Source organism: Polypterus senegalus, chromosome 1 (genome assembly GCF_016835505.1).
Source record: "Polypterus senegalus isolate Bchr_013 chromosome 1, ASM1683550v1, whole genome shotgun sequence".
In the NCBI taxonomy this organism is placed as follows: Eukaryota; Metazoa; Chordata; class Cladistia; order Polypteriformes; family Polypteridae; genus Polypterus; species Polypterus senegalus.
In genome coordinates, this window is record NC_053154.1 from 104,404,037 (window position 1) to 104,430,374 (window position 26,338).

General features: G+C 36.7%; 1 protein-coding gene across 6 annotated transcripts in view; it reads right to left on the minus strand.

Annotated features, from left to right (window-relative positions):
- Window positions 1–26,338, minus strand: part of myrf (myelin regulatory factor) — a 161,702-nt gene that overhangs the window by 19,281 nt on the left and 116,083 nt on the right. For all 6 annotated transcript variants that reach the window (XM_039755349.1, XM_039755331.1, XM_039755357.1 and 3 more), the window contains 10 exons: window positions 17,396–17,591; window positions 16,717–16,793; window positions 16,405–16,515; window positions 15,540–15,630; window positions 11,004–11,204; window positions 7,000–7,108; window positions 6,720–6,829; window positions 5,737–5,897; window positions 4,637–4,709; window positions 4,069–4,157 (listed from right to left, as the gene is read on the minus strand). In XM_039755349.1, coding sequence (XP_039611283.1) covers window positions 4,069–4,157; window positions 4,637–4,709; window positions 5,737–5,897; window positions 6,720–6,829; window positions 7,000–7,108; window positions 11,004–11,204; window positions 15,540–15,630; window positions 16,405–16,515; window positions 16,717–16,793; window positions 17,396–17,591 — 1,218 coding nt within the window. The remainder of the gene's footprint in view (window positions 1–4,068; window positions 4,158–4,636; window positions 4,710–5,736; window positions 5,898–6,719; window positions 6,830–6,999; window positions 7,109–11,003; window positions 11,205–15,539; window positions 15,631–16,404; window positions 16,516–16,716; window positions 16,794–17,395; window positions 17,592–26,338) is intronic.

A 26,338-nucleotide genomic window follows, 5' to 3' on the forward strand; every position in this document is an offset into this window, starting at 1 on the left:
GAAGAACAGAAAATACATAGAACGGGGTGAGGTCCATATGAAGAAGTGATTAAAAAACAGAAAGAGGCAAGAAGAAAATCTGAAGAGAAAAGGGGTGATGCGATAAACATAGGGGACAGCAGATGTAGAAATGATAGGAAGAAGAAGGGACAGAGAAAAAGTAAAATTACTAAAAGCAGACAGGGAGAAATAAATGTAGAAGTGCTAAGAATGGAAACCACAGAAGTAATTTAAAGAGTTATTAATAAAGCACTACAGTATATGCAGTGAAGCAGAAGTAGAGCAATACGCATAAGGAAGTACTAAAAATATCTAGCAGAAGAAGTGTGAGGAAAAAGAAGTAGATAAGGCACAAAAGTAAGAAATATAAATAAATGCAAAAATAAAAATAATGTAGACAAGGAGAAAGAGAATAAGAAATCACTGATGATAAAGCAGTGAAGAAGGAGCAAAGGAAAAGACAAAACAGAAACTGAAGGATATGGGAAACTTAATGTAGCAGGCACTTAAAATACATGGCCCTGCTTAAATGTGGCTAACCTCTACCCATCTTGCGTATGAAAAGCAAGTCTATTTTTTCCACAGGTGAAAAATTAGTTTTTAAACTGGCATCTTATACATTTATCAGATCATATTCTGTAATTGTCACCACAGAGTGAGCATCCCATCAGCACCTTCTACCATCATGTAGTCTCTCACTGAAACCCTTCAAAGGAAGACCTCCCCATCCAGTGTTTTCCCTACTACTGAAATTGTTGGGTGAGCCACCCAGTGATCACGATCACCTACCCAGTAATCAATAGGCATTTCAGGCATTGCAAACCACACTGACATTTTGGAATCCCATTGTGAATTAATGTTTCAGGATGATGTGAATTTTCAAAGGGGGTACAATGTAGGCAAGCTGTGCATGCTATTGTTTGTTTGTTAACATTCATGCAGTGTTCCTGTTCATATTCTCATGTTCTTTGCATTGAAAGGGTACCAAAATCATGTTTAACTTGTACTTCATGTGCAATGCAATGCATGTCTATGAATCAGTGTGAAATATCAGAAACAATGTCATAATTAATCATGCATTACGAGTTACTTGCAGTAACAGTTCCAGAGATTTTAGCCACTGCAGTCTTTTATTATGACGTGTCTTCCTTGTAACACTCGCTATCAGCGGTGTCAAGATGTAAATCTGCCTGTAGATGATAACATGATCCTCCCTCACCCCAAAGACAAATGAAATCCCACTACTTTCACCATCTTCCAATTATTTAACTTGTAATGCAAATCAAACAACAGTGCTCTGATGTCCTACTTATTGTAATAATTTATAAAATACAGTTGAAGTAAAAAATTTTGAGGGTTTTTTTGGGTATGCCTTTTGCGAATGTGATTAAATTTTAAATTTGTACATACACCTTTTTTGTGGGTATTCTTTTATTAGAATTCAATGTAAAAATCGTATGAATTTTCTTTTTGTTGTAAAAAGATATATTTTGTTTAATTTACGTACGCGTTGCTATAAATAATTAATTATTTATTAATGTCACCTCTCTAAGAGGTAGACACTCCCAGTCAGAGAGTAACCAATGCCACCCACAAATAAAAACACAAATATGCTATTCATTTGATGCACAGCCTACACTATTCAGAAAATAAACACAGATAAAGAACCAGTAAAAAAGCTTCTTCTGGCTACCTGAAATTTGCCTGAAATTAGTTTTTAAGACTAACATGGAAACTATAATAAGGTAAAATGTATCAACATAATATTGTGAAACATCAGTTAATCCAGTTTAGGGTGGCACAAAACCGGGTCATATCCTGGCAGCATTGAGCACAAGGCAGGAACCAACTCCAACTCTTGCACACTCTCAGTGCCAATTAAGAATTACCCTGTGGGCACAGTCTATTGGATGTGGACGAAATGCTCATGCAGACAAGTGGAGAATGTGCAAGTTACACACAAACAATAACAGGTGTGGAATTCAAAGTCAGGCTGCTGGGTCTATAAGGCAGCAACACTAACCACCGTGACATCAAAGATTGGATTGCAGTAATGCTGTATTGATCTTTACAATGAAATACACAGGGGCTTCATGGAAAGTCAAAATTATTATTATCAACAATATATGGAATTCATTCTGCTGGACTTGATGAGATGTAGTGTAAAATGTTATGCTTACAGAATTGTGTATATAGTGGACAATAAGTTGTGCTTGCAATGACCCTTAAAGTATTTTTCACTAGAATGGATGTTTTGAGCTAATGGTGTTTTAGCCCTGCACCAGGAAATGAAGCATTTCCTGTTTAGCCTGTAACACTGGCAGTTATAGGGTTTCCAAAAGGCTGTGATAACAATAATTAATGATTATGTGTGTCCATTTAGTCAATCATTTATGACTATTCAGAAACCATGCTGTGTCACCAAATCTCTGTAAGAAGAAATCTTAAGAGAGCTACAGATTATATAAATCTGTGGTGGACATCTAAATGAGCCTCTGTGGTATCAAAAAGATGTTACCAATGCTGGAACATTTGGTCTTTTCCCCTCATGCTTAACACTGCTGAGATCAATGAATGGATGAAACGATGGAGGATTGCAGGAATCATGGGGTCCTTTCATCGGACTGGCTGGCCCAGCACTGTTTTTAGCCATGGAATGGCCAAATGGGGGAGGCAGCTTGATGGATGAGGTCTCCAGGACTCTAAAAATATCCAAATCTTATTATATGATATCATCTACTGTTAAATTCTGTTCCGTACTTCTAAAATTTTTATTTTTATGCTGTATTGAGGATTTGTTCTGTTCTGTGTATTGTATTGTATTGACCCCCTTCTTTTGACACCCACTGCATGCCCAGCCTACCTGGAAAGGGGTCTCTCTTTGAACTGCCTTTCCCAAGGTTTCTTCCATTTTCCCTACAAGGTTTTTTGTAGTTTTTCCTTGTCTTCTCAGAGAGTCAAAGCTGGGGGGCTGTCAAGAAGCAGGGCCTGTTAAAGCCCATTGCGGCACTTCTTGTGTGATTTTGGGCTATACAAAAATAAATTGTATTGTATTGTATCAAGTAGACGAAATGTGAATGAATTCTCTCACAAGTATATTACCAGTGGGTTCACTGTGAGTATGGACACCAAATGAAACTCTAGTGCAGAACAGTGCACGTTACCAAAATTTGATTAAGTATGTTTTCTGTCATACAGTGTTGGAATACTGGATGAAGCATGAAGCTGCTGACAAAGAAAGAAAGAACAGAAAATAACAAGAGGTAGAATTCACTGTTGTGCTAGTTAGGTTAGAGAGAGATAGAATTTGAACTATTTAGCCTTCAACAAAGCCTTAAAAAGAGACAGGCTGAAGAAGCAATACAGGTAAGGGTGGAAAATAATAAATAAAGAATTTGATGGAAAAGATTAGAGAAAAAGGAATAGAGACACAGATAAAAAAAGAAAGAGAAAGAATACGAAAAACAGATAGAAGTGCTTAGGAAAATTAAAATGATAAATGCAAAAGAGGAGCCAAATAAGAAGTACATAAGAGGAAGGAGTGCATTCTGCAATTGTATCTTATGAGTGTTGATTAAGTACTTCGAGAAGTAGACAGGAGTGTATGAAAATGTTGCCACTCTGAATCCTCTTTGTCTTTATTAAACTTTATGGTGGTTTTAAAAAGTGTTCACTACCTTGGAAGTGTTCACATTTTATTGTTATACAACTTTAAATCACAATGAATATAATTTTGACAATGATCAACAGAAAAAGACGCTTTAATGTGAAAGTGAAAACATCTCTACAAACTGATCTAAATTAATTGCAAATATAAAACACAAGTATTCAAGTCAGTATTTAGCTGATGTGCCTTTGGCAGCCATGACAGCCTTGAATCTGTGTGGTCACTATCAGCTCTGCACATTTAATTTTTTCTCCATTTTTTGATCAGTTTCAAAAATGTCAACTTAAATCCACTTTGATTTCATGTTGTATAACAATAAAATGTGAAAACTTCCAAGAGGGTGAATACATTTTATAGGCATTTTATATCATCATTTAAAAAGTATTATCTTTCTCCTTTACCTGAAGGCCATGACAATGACTAGTGCGATAATAGTTCCCTGTAGGAAGCGATGGCTTATGCAGCCCTTTTCAGTGGATGCTGATGAACTCTAGGGAAGTGGAAAAGAAAAAAAAACAGCTTTTTAAAAAATTGGATTTAAAAAATGTAATATATAATAGACTTTAAAATCAAAAGGACGATCAAAAAGGACAGTATAAAAAGGTACAATGATTATAGGAAATAAATAGCTATGGAGATTATCTACAAACAAACAAATACCACATTGCTCCTTTTGAGACTGAATATTATCATTCATTTCTTTATAGTTAATGAACAGATTTTCCTTAAAGTCGGGGCACTGGCAGGTTAAGGGCAGAAGGGCACACTGCTACATACCTTATTTCTTCCTCGTTATCACATTTGAGGGGACACAGAGGTTGTGGTGCATAATACTGTCATGTTTCCTTTCTATGTTAATATTGTATATTTACATTCACAAATTTTACAGTACTTGAAGCATCAAAATGGTGAACAGAAGTCCAGATGAAGAGCTGTGTATAAAAACAAAAAGTGGGTAGCAGGACTTACCTTTCCATCAACCTTGGGGGTTCTTTTTTTGTAGGGGCCACTTCCAGCCCGACTAAACTGACTTCCAGTTTGACTGTAATAAAAGTGTCATGGGTCACTACAGCTTAAACATTATGTAATCAATAAATGAGTAAGAGCTAAATACGATTGCCTGTCACACAATCAACAATTGTAATTAATATAATCTTTACTTGATGTACAGTAGTGTCACTCACAGTCTGCACCAAGGCACCTCTCTTTATCAAATAGATAAAATTATAATTCAGTATTAAACTGAAAAACACATGGTCAATGTTACACAAGAACAAATACTCAACAATCCTGGGGTCCCAAAAATCCTTCCAATTGACCACTCATAAACTATTTGAATGCTATATTTAAAATAAACACACATTGTATTTTACACCTAGCCTCTTTGTCAACTAGGGGGCTTTCTTCTCTTTTTAACTTGCTCAGACAATCAATTGAATCTGGAAATAAAGTATCAAGCCCTGAAACCTCCATGCAAGCAGGTGTTATTAAGTGACAAAAATTACCCAGGGTGAATTAGGGCAATATAATGGCTATCTATGATTTTTATGCATTACATGGGAGTTTTTTTTTCCCCAGTCTCACGTACTTGTACTAACCACACAGCATTGACTGCTGTTTTGTAATTTATAGATTATGTACTAATGATTAATGTTACAAGTCTTCAAGCACACAAAATAAGATATTTATATTTTTACAAAGTGCATAAACACAAAAAAATTCTCATATATTCTTCTACTACCCTGGCAGCTATAATAAGTTAAGTGTGACTTACTGACAAAAGTTACAGCCAATTAAAGAAATATGAACATATTCTCTAAAGCATATAAGAAGCACATATCACTTTTCCATTATTTTTTTCCTCTAAAGCTTACTCTTCCCTGACACCTCTTTCCTTTCACTTCTGTTTATATCTTTGATTTCTCTTTCTCCTTCAATTTTTTCATCTGTCTCCATTTGGTCTTTGTACAGACATTTTTTTAATCTAATCATCTAGCATTCTTATTCTTTTACCCCTTCTTTCATTCATTTCATTGTTTTTTTTTTTTTGACAGTTCCTTCCATCTTACCTAAGTGTGCCTCCACTGATGGTTGACTTCATGCTGTCCAGTCGCCTAAGTTTTGCAAGCTTTCTGCTCCATCGTTCAAGCTCATCAATTCGAGTTTCCAAGTTATCAGTGAGCTTGCACAATTCCTTCACTGCACCAACATTCTCCATAAATATACGCTCCTAAAACACAGGACAGGAGATGTTAGTAACATTAGTGACTCATTATAGAAAACACAGAATGACCTAAAAAATAAAAAGAGAAAGCTGAGTCACAAGGAAGAAGTGAGACATGAATGCTGGTGAACTTTACCTCATGATACCAGGTACATGATCATTACTTAATAACATACTTATGATTCATTATTTGCATTATTTCAAATTTATTATATCTGCTCATCTGTCTACTAAATTCCCTTTTTCCAGATGAAGGTTGCAGAAAGCCTTAGCTATCCAGCACTATTGACTTAAAGCAGTAAACACCCTTGGGCAAGAGACGTGCCTATTGCAAGGTACAGTCATGCACACCCAAACATTGGGCTGAGCCAAACCTAACCTGCTCATCTTTGGAATTTTGGGTTGGGGTGGGGTTTAGTAGGGCTTGTGGGGCATCTGGAGATTGCCACACAGACCCTGACTGGATTCTAAAAACATAGGCACTGATTGGGCTAAGGATTTAATACAACTGTAAAGCAGAAGCACTAAGTGGCAATTAATAATTTCATACTCCTAATGTATTTTTCATATACCTGACAGTGAGACATACTCAATAAATAAGAAAAAACTGAGAAAAGATTTTATCGTTTTAAAACATTCACCAACATTGTTTGGCTGTCATTTCCTCCTTAGTATACTGTCTTACAATACAGTGAACAGTACCGTTATCCAGGACAGGGTCTCCTGTTGTGTTGTTGTGCTTTCCTGTCAGTCTGGATTATCTTTCTTCCATTAGGTACACTATGAGAAAGCCTATTGAAAACCTTCAGTCTTTGTATATTTCCTCACCTTATTCACCACAAGCAGGTTTTCAATTGTCTCTCCATTGGCAAAAACAACATCTCCTGTCTCCTTGACAGCATCTGGAAGAATCTCCTTTACTTCCTGTGCTATTACACCTATCAGAATAAGACAATAAATGTCAACAGTAACCAATAAGCAAGAAATAAACACAATTTACTTGCTTTACAATAAAAAGTGCAATTTTGAATACCAAGTGATGTTACAAAGGGTATACTGCTGTATATGCTGAGGTACCACAGCAGTCATTACCTGTATAGTTAGTTACCTGTCTCTGCTGTTGTGTCAATGCCCACAGTTGCAGCAAATTCAGGCTTGTAGTGATACTTAACTAGTCTCATCTGTGAGATTCGTTTCAGCTGTTCTGTTGTATTTACCTATATAAAGGCAGATCACACAGAAAGACAGTGAGAGTTGAACACAATGAATTTACCAAAACGGTGTCAGTTACAGTACTTGCTTCTGCTTATCTAGGTAGTCATCATTAAAACAAATACAAACGTTGGCCCATAAAGTGTTTTGGTTTTAGTTTGGTTATGAGTGAACTCCATGGTGTTCGCTTACTCGAGTTAGGAGAAATCAAAGAAGTAATCGTGAATATCACCAAACTCAGTGAACTGCCTTGAAGTCAATGAGGAAGGACTAACTGAACTAGATTTGACTGGATTATAATGGTGCAATTATCCCTGAGGGCTAGAGAAACATCTGCCAACTATACTGAACTGGCTGTCCAAAAAGGTGACGTGAGCTGTGCAGCAGCTGTGCGAACCACTGCACCACCGTGCCTCCGTGAGATCAAAAAAGAAAGAACGCAGTCAGAGATGTGCAATCTTATATTTCATCAAAAGAATGCAGAATGCTGCAATCATAGTCAAAAGTCAGAAAAAATATGTAGGTCTTTTAAAGGCAGAAAATTCAAAGTGGCGTGACATGACTGAAGCCGCCGGCTCATTCTATTTTCTGAAGTTGCGTTGAAGGCTCTCCAAAGTCTTGTAGAAAACAATAGAAAAGTCTTATAAATAGTAAGAAATCTTTCATTATTACTTCTTAGAGTCTCCTGTGTTTTGTTGTCAGGCTACTTCAAGGTTTGTTTTTATATCTTCACGTGGCTAATTATGCATGCATTGGGCAAATGTCTCCTTCTCTTATACTGATGTGGAACTCGAAGATTGACCTGCACATTTCACAAAAGCAGAGATAGCTCGTTATTTATGCTGTATTTCATAAAAATATAATTTTGAGAACCTGCATTATTCACTTATCTGTTCTACCACTAACTAAGTCCCACAGAGTCTGTAATGCAAATGATCATCATTATATACCCAGGGGGCGGTTCCATTCAATGTTGGCTGTTATAGCTTCAGGGGATGTCACTCTGGCCTCGCAAAGCATTATGGGGCACTGGGGAAAAAAGTTCTCCTGCAACCTTAACTGGCCGAATTATCTATAATAATAAAAGGCAAAGCCCTCACTGACTCACTCACTCATCGCCTGACTCACTCATCGCCAATTCTCCAACTTCCCATGTAGGTAGAAGGCTGAAATTTGGCAGGCTCATTCCTTACAGCTTACTTACAAAAGTTGGGTAGGTTTCATTTCGAAATTTTACGCGTAATGGTCATAACTGGAATGTATTTTCGTCCATATATACTGTAATAGAACGTAGCTCGATAGCCGTGGGAGGGGGAGTTTCGTATTAAAGCATTTAACCAATCAGATTTCAGCCATCATTTGTTGCCAGGCAGAGAGGCTTTCACAATCTGTTGTGGAGACACTTTAACACAGAATAAATGTTGATTAACCTGTTGCTTCAACCAATCAGATTTTGAGTTGGTGTCAGTAAGGCCCTTTAGCAGGCGTACGGCAGCGTCACCGTATTTAGACCCATTGATTGGATAGAAGCCAATATGAGGAACTCTACAAGGCCAATGAACGCCCCGCAAACTACGGCCAACTCCATGGCAGGATTCTGGACAATATTATTTGCCAGACATAGACCAGATTTCAAGACCATGAAAACCTGATGTTTGTCATGCTCCTCGAGCCCCAGAAGTTTCGGGAATACAAGAAAAATTTCACGCATGCAGCCTTCTCCACTTTAACACAAGAGCCAAGGAGCGCTTTTGATCTGTCTCGGCTAAAAACAGAACTGACTGTAATGTATGCCATGGATGATTTTGCAGGAGAATCTCCCACTGATCTCCTTGACTTCCTTCATCAGAAAAATCTGAATGAGAGCATGGGGCAGCTGTTCACATTGGTATATTTGGCGGTGAGCATTCCTGTGTACACTGCTTCTGTCCAGCTGACATTTTCAACCCTATAGCGAAATCAAACTTATGCCAGAAATACCATAGGGCGGGTTCGCCTTTCAGCATTAGCTTCGATGGCAATAGAAAGTGAGATTGTGATGGAACTGAAGCGCACGGATAATCCGTACGATAGAGTAATTGAACTAGTTTTGAGGAAAGAGAGGATGATGGATTTTGTTTACAAATAATCCGATTTTTTGGTGAGTAAAATGTTGCGATTTTCCTAAATAATATTGCAAGTTTATGAGTTATTATTGATGTTTTTTATGTGTGCCGTGGCGCAACACAAGAGGCTTCGCTTCTAGTGCTGACGTCCGAGGTTCGATTCCCGAGAGGGGGTGCAGTGATGAGCCCAGAATTAGCGTGAAACACGTGCCGCGTACCGTTTGCATTATTTGACAGTAAAACTATTACAATATATTCAATATATATATATATATCAGCACTTCCCAATTCATTTTACCCTCGCACCCCCTTGGTTTGAGAAGAACTATGAAAAAAACTATGAGGTTAAAGCAGAAAAACTTAGTTCTGACATTATTATACATTATTATATGTGTACAAGCTTTATGAATAATGGATACTTTATTCGCCATCAATAATTGCTTTGGTAAAGCCATAGTCAGTGTAATCCTCCTTCCATGTTCTAATTTTTTTGCGACTAGCCATGATTAAATGAACGGTAAAAAAGTAAGAGCGAAGTGAGGGTGACTTATCCAGGCAGGCAGGCAGCTCGAATTTGGATATAAGTAGGTTCTATTTAGTCAACAGAAATATCTTTGGTAGGAATGTTAATTTGAATTTAGCCTTTGAATTTCTATGGTGAAGAAAAATTTATGCAATGATGACTAAATTTAACTTACATTCCTACCAAACATATTTCTGTCGACTAAATAAAAATTACTTATATTTAAAATTTTAATAGAACTTGAACAGATACGATAGTTCATAATACCCACGCAGCTCTACAGTAAGTGCATGTAAGAGCAGGAGTCATCCGTTTTAACAAGCAGCGTATTGCACTTATACGAAATAGCCTGCCCATTTAATTATTTAGGAATGGATAGATAAATTAAGATTTTGTACAAATAATGTTTTTCATTTTTCTTCCTTGATGGATTCTATATATAGATAACAGTGACAAAACAATTACATTGATTACATTGACAATCATGTTACGTTATTTTCAAAATGTTTCCTTTTCTTTTTCATTACTTCTTTAACACACTACTTCTCCGCTGCCAAGCGCGGGTATTTTGCTAGTCAGTAAATAATTTGACAAACAAGGGCAAATGCAAGCACAGCAATTTCGCCTCGAATAACGCTTTGGCAAAATTTACTGACATGGAACTCAAAGATTGACCTGCACATTTCGTGACAAGCAGAGATAACTCATTATTTATACTGTATATGTTTCATAAAAATAAAATGCTGAAAACCTGCATGCATTAGCTGCATATCAGTTTTACCACTAACTAAGTCCCACAGAGTCTGTATTATTTACCTGGGGAGTAGCCTCATCCAATGTTGGCTGTTACAGCTCTGGGGGATGTCACGCTGGCCTCGCAAAGCATTATGGTGTGCAGGGGAAAAAAATTCTCCTAAACCAGTCGAACAAGGGTGAACATGAACTTTGCAAATTCTCTGCAAATAACGATTTGACGAAATTCGCTGATCAATACTATTTCTTTCAATCATTTTTTTAACCATCATATCCACATATATCGTAAGATCTGCTATGCAACTCTATAGAGTATAATAATAATAATGACAATAGAGGTTTTTCTTCCAACTGCTTTTACAGTGACCCTTTAGTGACCAAACGGTTATTTTTAATTCTTTCTGAAGTTTTTAGAAATGTCATGGCCTTGGTGAAGGTTGTTTAATTTGGCCTCTGCAACTGTCCTTGAGTATTGTTAAATGTTACAGTTTGATACTCAGTTAAGTAAGCATTACTTACCTCCTGGACATTTTCCTTGGCCCGGATATCAGAAGGATGCATGAGAGATCCCATGACTTTAACATTGCCGTGAACAACCAGTGCCTCATCTGGTCTATCAGTACTGATCCCAACGCGGCCATGGTGAAATACTGTGTCAGGGAGCTGGCCACGTTGCCATAGCACATCACTGTCACTTTCAAACTGCCCTGGGTTTGATGCCTGGAAAATAGCAGTTAATTACTAAAGATACTACCTTGCTAACATACACTAAAATAAAATCAATTCATTCGTAAAAAAATGCTAAAAACTTCATATAAAATCAACTTCAAAAAGAAGAAGACACAACTAGTTAATTCAGACTAAGGTCCTCAAATCCAACTGCTCAGGACAACTGAGAGTTTTGGTTTCATTGAAATTTTACTATTCCAGCCTACTGGACACCTAACAAATCCATTTATTTTGTTTTTCCATTTTGCCTTTTAAAAAGAGCAACTGGAGAAATCTGTACAATCACTCGTCCACTACAGTGTCACAGTTTACTGGGTGCTACAAATCTCACAATGATATAAGATGCTGTACAGTAGATTTTCCTTCCCCACATTAAGTAAACAGATAAGTCATTTCTAAGACACCTGAGAAGCACAACATATTCTATACTGTAGAGAGCTGCCTCACTTTTTATGCTCTGGTTATCATTCTAATTTAAAATATAAGATAAAAGGCAGAGTCGTGAGTAGCAGCAGCAGCAGTGGGATTTAAGATTTCCACAGTGACTACAAAGGGAGGATGCATTGACATGCAGGTTGCTTCTGCCCAACTGAAAAAAGTAACACCTTCAGCAACATAATGAGACCAAAAGTCAACTTTATTATGTCATTAATTACCCCAAATAAGATCAGAGGGATCATGAAGGGGTCTACAAAAGACTTTTAGTGAGTGACTCTTTCATCTTCCCACACATATTTACAAGGATGCCAAGTAAGGTTATGGTAGTGCTGAGATCTGTTTGGTTGCAACTGCTTAAGGAGTTCATCACCTACTTAAAGAATTACAAATACGGTATAATACAAACCAAAATGTGTGGGAGAGTGGAACCAAAGGGACTAACAAATCACACTTATCAAAATATTATTTTATGACTGCACTTTCATGTGTAGTAATTCAAAATAATGTTTTCTATCAAATGAAAAGTTCATGGTAACACATCTGTTAAACTTTCAAAACTGAATGTGGTTCCTTATTTACTGTAAACACCAGTTTTCTATCCTTATATTTGACTTCAAAGTCAAATATAAAGGCATCAAAGGTGGTATATTTATACATTATATTAAAATAAAAACACTCAATATAATGACCAATGCAAACATGCCTAAAATGTAGTCAGCAGTATACAGTGGTGTGAAAAACTATTTGCCCCCTTCCTGATTTCTTATTCTTTTGCATGTTTGTCACACAAAATGTTTCTGATCATCAAACACATTTAACCATTAGTCAAATATAACACAAGTAAACACAAAATGCAGTTTTTAAATGATGGTTTGTATTATTTAGGGAGAAAAAATCCAAACCTACATGGCCCTGTGTGAAAAAGTAATTGCCCCCTGAACCTAATAACTGGTTGGGCCACCCTTAGCAGCAATAACTGCAATCAAGCGTTTGCGATAACTTGCAATGAGTCTTTTACAGCGCTCTGGAGGAATTTTGGCCCACTCATCTTTGCAGAATTGTTGTAATTCAGCTTTATTTGAGGGTTTTCTAGCATGAATCGTCTTTTTAAGGTCATGCCATAGCATCTCAATTGGATTCAGGTCAGAACTTTGACTAGGCCACTCCAAAGTCTTCATTTTGTTTTTCTTCAGCCATTCAGAGGTGGATTTGCTGGTGTGTTTTGGGTCATTGTCCTGTTGCAGCACCCAAGATCGCTTCAGCTTGAGTTGACGAACAGATGGCCGGACATTCTCCTTCAGGATTTTTGGTAGACAGTAGAATTCATGGTTCCATCTATCACAGCAAGCCTTCCAGGTCCTGAAGCACCAAAACAACCCCAGACCATCACATTACCACCACCATATTTTACTGTTGGTATGATGTTCTTTTCTGAAATGCTGTGTTCCTTTTATGCCAGATGTAACGGACATTTGCCTTCCAAAAGTTCAACTTTTGTCTCATCAGTCCACAAGGTATTTTCCCAAAAGTCTTGGCAATCATTGAGATGTTTCTTAGCAAAATTGAGACGAGCCCTAATGTTCTTTTGCTTAACAGTGGTTTGCGTCTTGGAAATCTGCCATGCAGGCCGTTTTGCCCAGTCTCTTTCTTATGGTGGAGTCGTGAACACTGACCTTAATTGAGGCAAGTGAGGCCTGCAGTTCTTTAGACGTTGTCCTGGGGTCTTTTGTGACCTCTCGGATGAGTCGTCTCTGCGCTCTTGGGGTAATTTTGGTCGGCCGGCCACTCCTGGGAAGGTTCACCACTGTTCCATGTTTTTGCCATTTGTGGATAATGGCTCACTGTGGTTTGCTGGAGTCCCAAAGCTTTAGAAATGGCTTTATAACCTTTACCAGACTGATAGATCTCAATTACTTCTGTTCTCATTTGTTCCTGAATTTCTTTGGATCTTGGCATGATGTCTAGCTTTTGAGGTGCTTTTGGTCTACTTCTCTGTGTCGGGCAGCTCCTATTTAAGTGATTTCTTGATTGAAACAGGTGTGGCAGTAATCAGGCCTGGGGTGGCTACGGAAATTGAACTCAGCTGTGATACACCACAGTTAGGTTATTTTTTAACAAGGGGGCAATTACTTTTTCACACAGGGCCATGTAGGTTTGGATTTTTTCTCCTAAATAATAAAAACCATCATTTAAAAACTGCATTTTGTGTTTACTTGTGTTATATTTTACTAATGGTTAAATGTGTTTGATGATCAGAAACATTTTGTGTGACAAACATGCAAAAGAATAAGAAATCAGGAAGGGGGCAAATAGTTTTTCACACCACTGTATAATGTACCCATCCATCTATACATGCATCCACTATCACACACTTCTAAATTCAGGGTGCAGGGTACCAGAGCTTATCCCAGCAACACTGCGAGCAAAGTGGGAACCAACAATTTACAGGGTAATAGACCACCACAGTGTATAACACACATTTTTTTCATTTACAATTTCTTGGTGGTCCACTTTCTAATGGTTTTCTATATTGTCACACTTAGTTCTGACATTATTATATGTGTACAAAACATTAAAATCAGTCTATAGATACTGTTTAGTTTTAACTCCAAATTGGGATGCTGTAGAGCTACTTCATGGTCAAAAAATGGGCAAGACTACGATATTGATAGTTGGAAGTTGTTATTTGCCAAATGACATCCAGGGAAGGCAAAAAAAAAGGATTGCTGTGAAGAAACTTTTTAAAACACTTTAAAACAATTTTACTTTCTCACCATGCGTTTACAGGAAAAGGTTTGCCCTGAAGTACAAGTAAACTGATTCACAGCTTTGAGGAACAACATTTTGTGTTAGCGTCTAGTAGAGCTGAGGGCTATCCTGGCATCCTCAAGTGCCAAGCAGGTTCCTTCTTCTATATCGGATGCACATATCCTATACTCAGTGATACCAGGCTGAATTAGAAATTTCTTTGAGAAGTAAAATTAATGAAATTACTTACACAAAAAGTGCAGAGAAAATAGAAACACATGCTGCAGCTGAGGTAACACATCTTCCTTCAGTAATGACGCACAACCACTAACTTATGCCACCATTGTAAGAATCGAAACTACCACATATAAAAAGTATTTTACGTATTTCCTTACTAACATAATGTAGTTGTTTATTGATCAAAATCCAGACTTCATAAATGTTATGGGCACTGCATATCACTGAAGCCTGATAGTGCTTGCACCCAGTATGAAGTGAAAACCAAGTCACAAAAAAGACTGGGACAATCGTCATTTTTGAAATCTTGGGATGTCATCTGGATAAAGAACCACTGTACAATAATATTTGTGAACAGTTACTTCTGGCACCTACGTTTATTTCAGAACATATGTTTTGACATGGGTGCTGGGAAAGAAAAGGTCAGTTCAGACTTTTCTGCACATTTACACCACCTGACTATCTTACTGTGTAGCTCTTCCTTAACATTGTGCATTTAAGAACCAAACAATGTGACTGAACATAGTTTGAACAATATACAATATCTGATATCCTACATTGTTTCACAGTCCTCCTCTGTGTGTACAGCATATTATGCGGCACCAATTAGCTCCTCCAAGTGTACCTCAACCTTGGTTTCAGTCACAAATCAACATATGTATGTAATAGTTTTTATGTACTGATGGCTTTGACTGCAGTAACTCAGGATTGTTGTGAATGCCAATTAATGGTGAAAACAATTACAGCACAGCAAAGAAATGTCAACTGATTTTGATTTTGATTTTTAAAGTTTTTAAAGTTATAGTGGCACTTCATAGTATCAGATTAAAAGAGGCAGGTCTTCTACACATGACTAAATAATATAAAACTTTCACAGACACTGCAGATATGCTTTAGACTTACTCGCACAATGATTCTCTCCGAAATCTGTGCTGCAATAGTGTAACTCTGATTTTGAGACTGGGCTTGAAGCGCTACCACCAACATGAAATACCTGCAAGAAAAAACAATGCAATTTTTGACAGGGAACAAGTTTACTGTCCCATTATCATTAAAATATCCCCATAAGTACTATATGAACTTGGCATAAACTGAAATACCAAGATCTTATTTCTTGTGAATCTTTTTTTAAGTTCATTTTTTTTTTCCAAGAGGCATTCTAAACAGGCCTTCTTCTTTTCTCAAACTGGTTAAACAAAAATATTTCACCTACTAATGGCCCTTTTTGGGGTAACACTGGATGGGGCCCCACATCTTAAAGATCAGTCAGTTATTATCACATATACTAGATAGATAGATAGATAGATAGATAGATAGATAGATAGATAGATAGATAGATACTTTATTAATCCCAAGGAGAAATTCACATTAATTACATTAATCACTCATATATTTTTCTGCCCAGTTAAAGAAATACACCGTTTCTATTATCAGATACAGAAAGGAAAAAAATGTGTTCTCTATTACTCGAAATTAGAGAAATTGCACTTTAATCACGTCTCTTACCATAATACATTTTACTACATTCTACTCAATTCTTGCTCGCCTCTGTTTGGTTTGAAAGGGGAATTTAAATGTAATTGTTAGATGCACTAGTTACATAACTGTATCTAGTTTACTTAATTGTAACATGTCAAATTCAATTCATGCTCAAATAAGAAGTAGTCTCTAAGTGCATTAATAAGATCACTTTTCTTTCAGCTTCTAAACAAATGAGCAAAGTCATAAGCTGTGACTCTTCATAGATTAGCATGGTCTTATCTCTCACCTCTGATCTGGGTTAGGTTTGCCTTTTTTCCTCATGTTGTTTGCTGTAGTCTCACTAAAATGAAGCCGTCCTACAGTAACTTTTGTTACCTGCTCAGGAGGAAGAGTAACCCTAAAATAAAGACAAAGCAGAGTGGAATGTGAACAACAGAATTTCATAAGCACATCCATATTATTGTCCCACCTCCCATGTTGTGATTAGACAGAGGTATGAATCCCTAAAAGAGTGACAGAGGAGTAAATTTGCATATTCCAGTACTAACCAACAAAATTCTATATGCTTGGATTAATGGTGCTGAGATGCAATACTTACACCACGGGTTTAAATGGCCTTTTGCTTCTGTCTGACTGTGATTGCTCAATATTGATGGTCTGATTCATGGCTTCCAGCTGTTTAATAGACAGAAAAAAAATACTGTTTTATGAACGACTTTCTCTTCCAAACTCTGCAATTTATTTCAGAACTTAACACTGTCAGTTGCTATGGAGTTCAGAATAAATTTGACTACTGTACTATAGAAGGAGTCAAGTCTGTACTGGAAATTGTATGCATGGTACTCTTTCACAAACACATGGCTCTTGAAATACATAGAAGGTTCATAAAGTCAGTGTATATTTCTCAAATGATGATATCTGCTTAACGTTTACAGCTTCTTTCCTAATGGCTAAATATTTGCAAATGCTGTTTAATTTGTCATTTATTCTCTGGTCACATTATAATATATAGTCTTTGCTTTAATTTTCCATAAAAAAAGCTTCTACAAGTTAATTAAATGTAATGTCTTTATGGATCTGTATGGTTTGGTCATTCTAGAGTGATACACATATGGTATAACACTGCTTATTTTGAACACTAACACTTGACTCCCTTTTTCTTTTGCTTTCCAGGCTTCCTATCAATACCCACTTCCAATTTCAACCCTTCATTCTGTGCATACCTTATTCATTTTGTCTAAGTGTATGTGTGTGTGTGCATGTTTTGTTTTTTTTACCTTGACACCATTAAGTTTTAGGTAAAAACAATCGATGCTTTTGAATCCTTCACTTGTCTTGATGTACTTTGGGTCACCCAGCATTCCAATATAAACTGTAACTTGGAAATGGTTTTTCTTCTGACACACAAAAGCATCATCAGGTACAGAGAAATTAAATCCTTTGTCAGCATCTACTCGGTAAGTTGGCATTGGCCTAAGAAATGAAAAGAAAAATAAATGATGAGAGGGCAATTAACTTAATGTTCTCAGCCACATGGAACCACTAAATAACAGCTTTCAAACATGTGAACATGGTGATTGTCTTATAGGGACTGATGTGGATATGCACAGAAGGACGAAAATGGTACAGGTAGAGTCCTTAACTCAGTTTCGATTTCTGCCGCTAGAATGGAGGAAAACACTCTGGAAGGGGGATCAGTGATATCACTTCCACCTCTTCTGATTTAATCAGTTAAAAATAGACCACAAAAAGAAGCCTCCGCAAGGCCTTAGACCATGGGTGTCAAACTCCAGTCCTCAAAGGCCGCAGGGGCTGCATGTTTTCATTCTAACCATCTTCTTTATTAGTGAGCCATTTTTACTGCTAATTAACTTCTTTTGCCTTCATTTTAATTAACTTGACTCAGGTCCCTTAGTTGTCTCTTTTTTCTTAATTAGTAGCCAAACAATAATGAGACATCAAACATGCCATCACATGAGCAGCTCACCTGTGCCCATCGCACAATACCTGAAAATAAAGAAAGGTGAAGGTCTCTGTAAGGTTGATTGCTCAGGTCACCAAAACATTTTGATGGTGTTCAAACAGATTTGGAAAATGTCTGCTGTGGCAGAATGAGAGCAGCAACAAGCCATTAAATTAAATAACGGGTTTAATTAACTGCAAGAATCAGCTTCTCATTAAGAGACTGGTTGGAGTGAAACTAGTTGGAGTTTGAAATTCCAGTTTAGCTGGTCATCATGTCTCATTTCTGTTTGGCTGTCATTTAATGAAGAAATAAATCAATTCAGAGGACTGAATCCTTAAAAACAGGGCTATTGAAATGAAGGGAAAAGGAGTTAATTAGCAGTGAAAACTACTCACTGATTAGGAAAAGGGTTAGAAGGAAAACCTGTAGCCACTGCACCCCTGCCTTAGACCATCACACTGCAGGATACGCTAGTGCACTAACAGTGTGACTCAAAATTACTAATCTTTTCTTTGCAATTTTTAGTTTGCCAAGAAGAATTAAATGAGAATTCCATCCTGAACTCCAATCTTTTCAAAGTCTCAGTTTTGATTTTACACAGTTCATTATTTTTATATCACAATTTACAGATTGTCGCAATGCACCTTTTGACCTAGTACATTTGTGTCGGAAGCAACCTACAGCTGTAAACAACAGTGTTTGGTGCTTTACCTCCTTCTTACATTTTCCATTGAACCACCCTAGTTTCCTCCCAAATTCCCCAGCTTTAATCAGTGATTCTTGTAAGGATTAACTTTGGCCAGTCTATTTACGTAATTTTTCCTTAGCGTTGCTCATTCCAGCCTCTTACCAGTTATATCTATCAGTGATTTTTATCTCACTTTCAAGAAATTACCTTGCCTAATTATTCTCCTCTTCACAAATATAAACTTCTTGGAACACAATCAGTTGTGGTCAACCTCAACTTTTTGTTTGGGACAACCCTTTTCTACTTTAACTATAACTGTAAGAGACAATCCTAGTAAGTTAATAGTAATGTTCAATTCACGTAAGTGTTCGCTTAATTATGATGGAATATGAACTTTACATACTGTAGCTATTTAGATAACGGAAATTTCTCTTATACATCTACAGTAAATAGAATACACAGAACATTCTTTTGTGTGTGTGGATTATCAACTTTTCTCTTTATTTTAGGTGAACTGTTGTGATTTAAATTTCACTAAAACATTAAAAGAAAAACACTTGGACTGTGGGAACCATATTCACTCGTCATACTTGCTCCCAGTACCGTTTCAGTAGCCATAGAATTTGGAAAGAAAATACAGCTAAATTTGCATTTATAATTTTTTTTTTATTTTTCCATTTTTGGTCATACCTAACCTTCCTTGTTGGGTTCAGGTATGTGTACCACCTTTTATCTAGGTGCTTCTCATTAATGCCCTTGTCCATTTACTGTTTATTTCAGTGGTGGCCAGCTCCAGCCCTGGAAAGGCACAGTGACTACATATTTTCATTCTAACTATTTCCTCAATTAGTGACTAGTTTTTGCTACTAATCAACTTTATTTAATGTATTTGCTGTTTAAGACTCAGACCCATTAATCAGGGTTAAGTAATGTCGGCCCTGGAGGGCAGCAGTGGCTTTATGTGTTTGTTCTAACCCAATCGCTTCAAGGGAAGCTTCATTCTTTGCTGATGAAGCACATATTGTTCAAGTGACACTGTCCTGCTTCATTTTAGTTGTCTCGCTTGTTAAGATTTTGAACCCTTAACTGCTTATTTTAGTCTTAAATGGCTGTATTAATTATTTTAAATGCTCCTTATTAGAAATATGATGCAAATGACAAAGGAACCAGCAGTTCTACATCAAGCTTGTCTCCATTTCCAATCGTGTGTATTCATCATTCACTATTTGAGAAGTAATGAGAAGTCAAGCAAAATGCTTGACCTATTATTGGCTAACTAAAAAGATTACAATATGCAAGCTTTTGAGGCAACTCTGGCCCTTCTTCAAGCAAGATGTAATCCCGGGCCTGTGTTGCCTCGAAAGCTTGCATATTGTAATCTTTTTAGTTAGCCAATAAAACGTGTCATTTTGCTTGGCTTCTCATTACATTCATAATGGCTAACATGGTACAAAATACTAGTACTGCAGACTGTTTGAGAAGGAAACTGAAGAAAAAGTGAAGAACTGAAAATGACTTGACTCATCCATTTTAGGCTTCAAATCACTTGGATGATACATGAATCATTACAAAGGAAAAAAAATCTATGATTTAAGAATGAACTGACATGGTAGAGTTAAAACACTAACAAGCCATGAAATTAAATAAGATCTGTTATTGGTGAGGACTGGCTTCTAATTAAGCAACTGAGTTGGAACAAAACCAGCAGCCACTGCGGCTCTCCAGGATCAAAGCTGGCCACCCCTGGTATATTTGTTTGTCTGCCCTTTCTACCCAAACTTCCTGGTGTACAACCCCCTCTCTAAAATCTGTTCCTAAAAAGATTAGCATGACCTAATTCATGAACTTATTTTGTGAAATTCTTTACTACTGTGTTTTATAAATTATTAACTTTATGCCTAAGCCTGCACCCAAAATAACCCTATAGTTATTTTGTACCCTGCGGTGGGTTGGCGCCTTGCCTGGGATTGGTTCCTGCCTTGCGCCCAATGTTGGCTGGGATTGGCTCCGGCAGACCCCCGTGACCCTGTGTTTGGATTCAATGAGTTGGACAATGGATGGATGGATGGATTATTTTGTATCATTGTCATTATCAAAACTGAATGTTTAACTGTTTTTATGCTACAACAAGAAAATGGTTAAACTTAACTTAATCCATGACTGCAGCTCTAAGCGGTTTTGGATCTTGCTGCACCACATTTTAGTAATTTAGGTTTGGGATTAGTTGAGTATTCTTAGTTGCTTGTACAAGCTGAACTTTAGCAGAGAACTACAGCTTCCAAACATGAAAGATATTACTTTTTCATTTGTGACAGTTATAATTTTTCTTTGTGCAACCATTTTCACAACTGCAGTAACTATTGTGAAACTGCGCTGTTTGCCAAATTCATTTTTGGAAGATAAGTTCAAATAAGATTCAGTTATTCAGACTCTCTTGGAATAGCTCATTGCTGTTGACATTTGCCTTAGTAATTAAAATTACAAATAGTAATGTGCTGTAAAATCAAGTGATTATTTACTTTCATGGTTTTTTTTACATTTTATGTCATTTTGGCCATGTTCAAAAGTATATTTGTTGTGCTCCAAGTGGTATCATTATCATTGCAGTGTTTGTTGCTAAACTAACCACCCTTCTTGCTCACACTGCAGCGACAGGAGATGAAGCCTATGCACTTTAGTCCAGAGAGGACTCAGATGGCAAGAAATTGTGGCTATAAATCACATGCCACAACAGCATAGAAGTCTCAGCCAATAGTCAATTATGTCAGAATTGTGAAAAAAACTAACTTTTTGAATATTAACCATTCAGCTACAGTATCATCCATGGTCATTAAAATGCCTGGTCAAGGCATGCCTTTTTGAAAACTTGCACAGAGAAACTGGAGAATGTGTGCCTTTTGCTACTGCTAGACACTGGAGTGACAACATTGACACTATGGGTTCTGTAGAGTTTTCAGTGTTTTATGGTTCCAAGATCCTTCCTAAATGCAAATTAAATGCCTCCTTCCATGGCACCATTCTCTTGAAGCCTGACCTCTTTAATAGTCTTGTTTTTACTGTTATTGACACTAGCAGATCTATTGGCAAGAGAAGTGACCATCGTTCTTTGAGTTGGCAGTATCTTTGCCTTTAATCATCAGCTTTTGCTAGATTCTACAGTGTGTCCTATCATCTAACCACCACCACACTACATCCCACTGACTTTTTTGAGAAAGTATCAGCTGGAATTACAGAACGTGTTAATGTTGATCCATGAATTTCCAACATGGTTGATGCAAAAATGTCAGACGTTCTATGGACACTAAAAAAGGCAGTTACACTCTGCCTATATCCAGTAATATTTTTTGCAAAGTTAGACCTCCATCAGTAATATCTACAAGTTCTACTCCAACCTAGCAGTTAAGGACTCACTGCGTTTGCCACTTATATTGGTGTTTTCAATACATTAGAATGCCATTTGTCCTCAATTCTGATTCAGGTTGTTTTCAAAAGATTGTGTCTACCATTTTGCAGGAAGTTTAGGGGTGGTCATTTGATGATACAGAGCATTGTACCACATCCTCTACCAATGATGACCATCTCAACAGAGAATTTTCTGCATTGAACAGACATAATCTCACTCTTAGTGTAATGTGAATTTGTAGGCTTCTGATTGTCAGCAGATGGTTTATACTCACTCCAGTCTAACATACCTGTAAATGCAATTAAAAGAAACGGGTATGACCATACACTATCTAGAATACAGCTGCAATAGTTTACTACTATTGCACCTCTATGTCAGCTTTTGAAGAAAGATGGACCCTGGGCATAGACATTGACCTCTGTTGCCACACCATACTCACCTGTGATACATCTGGAGCTGCTCATGGAACTGTTCTGTCTCAGATTCAGAATGGGATATAGAAACCTTTTACTTCTAGAGATCTTCAGGTCAACAAAAATAATGGCATGAGGATTTTGGATGTATCTAGTCTTGTGAACATTAGCATATGCATTATATCTCTGTGGTTGTACATTTACTCTAAGAGATGACCACAAAGTCCTCACTGTCCTACTGGCAACATTAGCTTCTGGCCACAGACCACTCAGTCTGCATCCACTAGTCTTAGCATCTCCAGCTGTGCAATTTTAAACTACTCAGCTTTGTACCTTCATCAGGCTTGCTGGAATGGCAGATGGATGGTACATGAGATCTGCGCTGTAGTCCCAAGGTCTCCCCGACCTCATGTTTTAGTTATTGCACATGAGGGCTGTTCAGGTGTAGTGCATGTTACAAACAACAATGTTAAGATCTCATATGCACACACAGGATCCTGAGGTTTTGTCATTTCCAGTGGAGCCCAAATACGGACTTGACTAGTCCAATTCAAAGACTTTGCGGATAATTTCCATACTTGAATAAATTTTAGAATAAACTATTTGGAAAATACATAGAAATTTTATATGGCAGTAGAATAACCTCTGTAATATTTTAACGGATACCCTATGCATCTCATTTGGTAAAGGAACATTTGGTGGAAAAAGGTAAAATGTTATATTTGCAGCATTTATAGTTTACAGAAGTGTGTGCTTGTTTTCTGTGCACCATTTGTGGCTTACAGTTTTGTCAGGAAGAGTGTTAGAAGAATAAATGCCACTGACAAATAAACTGCTCTTAGCCACAGTTGGTGTCTTAAGGGCAAGTCTTAATTTAATTCCAGAAAATGTACACACAATCATTCTAGGAACTAACCTACAGTGGGATAAATTTTTGTGTGTTATCCCAAAAGCAAGCAAATAATTAAGGTTAATGATGTACATTTGTTTTTTAAGTATGATGTGCAATTTACTTATCAGCCTGTTTTAATAATTAAAATCACAGTCACTTTACTGATTGTTGTATAAGCTTTCTGGACATATTTTCAGCTAAACTGAACATAAGCAGAGTGAAGGCTACATAAGCTTGTAAACATTGACAAAAGAATTTAAAAAATACTTTTCTCTTTGGCAGCACAAGACCAAAGGTCATCTCATAATGCTAGTGTCATGCTGAGATACAGCTTTCTGGGGAAGCCAACTAATATTGCAGCGGTTCACTGGTGCATATAGTGCTTAAAGAGGCACTATAATTTCACACCAGGACTCCAGCTGCTTAGCATAATGTTTTGCAATGTTTGCTATATACTTAATTCAAGATCTTAGTAAACATTGGTATTTATAAAGATTCTATGTATCAGCAAATAGCATGCTTTTTAAAGAATGTTAGTTATCATTTTCATTAAAAACTTGTTGCATTCATGTATGGACAAATGAAAAAGCTTATTTATGTGAAGATCACTGTTGTAAACTGCAATTTGATTAAATTCTTCCTGTTGAGTCAGAAAGGTTGTAGCTCTGATAATCAATGGCTACCTAGGTATCTGACAGCTATTGGACTACATCCTTCTGGGAGTTCTTGAAAGACAAAATTGTGTGTACATACCATGCATTCCAGTGTACCTTTAAAAAAGTACATATCAGAAGTGAATAAATTAAAACATGACCCAAACTTTAATACTTAAATTGTAGATTTTGCAAGTAAAGCGAATGTACATCCATTATACCATTCCGCATTGCATTCATTATGTGAATTCACTTACTGCCCCGAATCACAAAAAGTGTAAGGGTTGAATATTTCAACTGAACTATCTAATTTATTATGAATATCTACTCATCCCACTTTCTGAACCCAATTTTTCCAACAGAAGGTAGAAAGGAGCCAGAGCTTTTCTTCGTGGAACGGGGCTCAAGGCTGTAACCCACTATGCATGGAATGCCAGCCACCTCGGACAATGAGAGGCATCACTTAATCACTTAACTTAATTGCATGTTGTTTGCAATGAGGAGGGAAAATGGGAGAAAATGTACACTGTACAGTGACAGACAGCAAGCTGGCAGTAGCCAGACAGCAGTGCTAACCGCTATACTACAACAATATATGCTTAATAATTTAATAAAACCAAAAAAATGACTGAATGAAATAATAGTAACAGTTGTATTTTATACTTCTACATAGCACATTATACTTCACTGAAGTTACAATTAGAAAATCTGCCAACCAACCGCAGCATTATTAAATTGATATATTTTTATTGTGTGTCAAGCTAGGTCTATACTGCATCTTTTCAAAGTCACACAGTTGACAACTGATTTTTATAGAGTTCACAATATACCATTAGACATTAACAGAATTTTACAGACAGGTTCAGTTTGTTTTAAGTACTTTTGCTAGATGAAATGGTAGAAAAACCTCTCTGTTTGAATGGCATTTTGCACAGCTGGTGTAAATCTTTGTACAAGATGGATGGACAGGTTTCCATGGAAACTATCCAAACAGACAAGCTGTGCCAAAGAAATGTGACACCATGCAATCAGATGAGCTTAATGTTTATTAGAACTGTAGAAATTTCACATATGCTGAACAAAGGTAATTCCCAGGGAATATGCGAGATCTGGTCAAAAAATTAATGGAGACAACTTTCTCAGCCCAAAGATTGCTCCAAATGTGTGCAATATGATTGGTCCTGTGATAATGATATGCCACATGTCAATATAGAATACTGGTGTTCATTTTCTTGATTTATACATAATGACATAGGTGCATGGGAGTAGGGGGTGTGGGAGGAAGCGGGGAGAGGTGTTGTTAAAGCAGTCCTGATGCAATGCTAGAGAAATGTTGCAAAAGTTATGCTCTTTTTTTTCATTTTATGTTTCTGTAAGAAGATCAAATCTAAGTCATATCACATAATTGCTAAATAAGTTATCTTTGAGTGGTACTAAAACCAAAATAAGACTTGAGTATCTCTATATTTAAGTTGCCAGCTTACTGACCTAATATAATGACAAAATTCTACTAAACAGAAGTGTAATGATTACCCCTACCCATGTTTAAGTTTGTAATATCTTTGCTAATTTCTGCAAAGAATGCAATATAATCATCCAAGTAATGCACAGTGTCAGTTTTTAAGCAAGATATCAGAGATATTTTTTAGTACGCCAGGAGGAAATGTGTAAACAGAGCAGTGCTTTCCAACTGTATTTCTGTCGTGACACACTTTTTGTAACTCAGAAAATCCCAAGGCATGATTCTACCAACCACAAAAATATTACATTTCTACACGTGCTAAACTGCCTACAAAATAGCGATCACTTGTGTAGAGTATAATTGTCAAGTGAATGATGGCAATGAACAATTGAGGATAATATTCATAGAGTTTTAACAGAGGCTTTAATGTATGCCCATTTCAGAGATGCTTAGTCTTTCATTTAAATTAGTCTTCAGCAGTGCATTCAAAGTCAATAGTTGTTTCAATCATTTAACTTTTACATTTGCTTTTTGCCTTCTTTTCAATTTGCCTTTTAGGAAGGCATTCAAATTCAGGTTGTACTTGCTCAATTAGTTTTTTGTTAAAAGTTCAGGGTTAAAGTCATTGTTTAAGTTTAAACTATGCCATTATTTTTTTAATTCTTTTGTGTTGATTCTACATTAATTTTGTGATTCAGTGTGTATTTACTTCATAGTTTATGTATTATTTGTATAATTACATG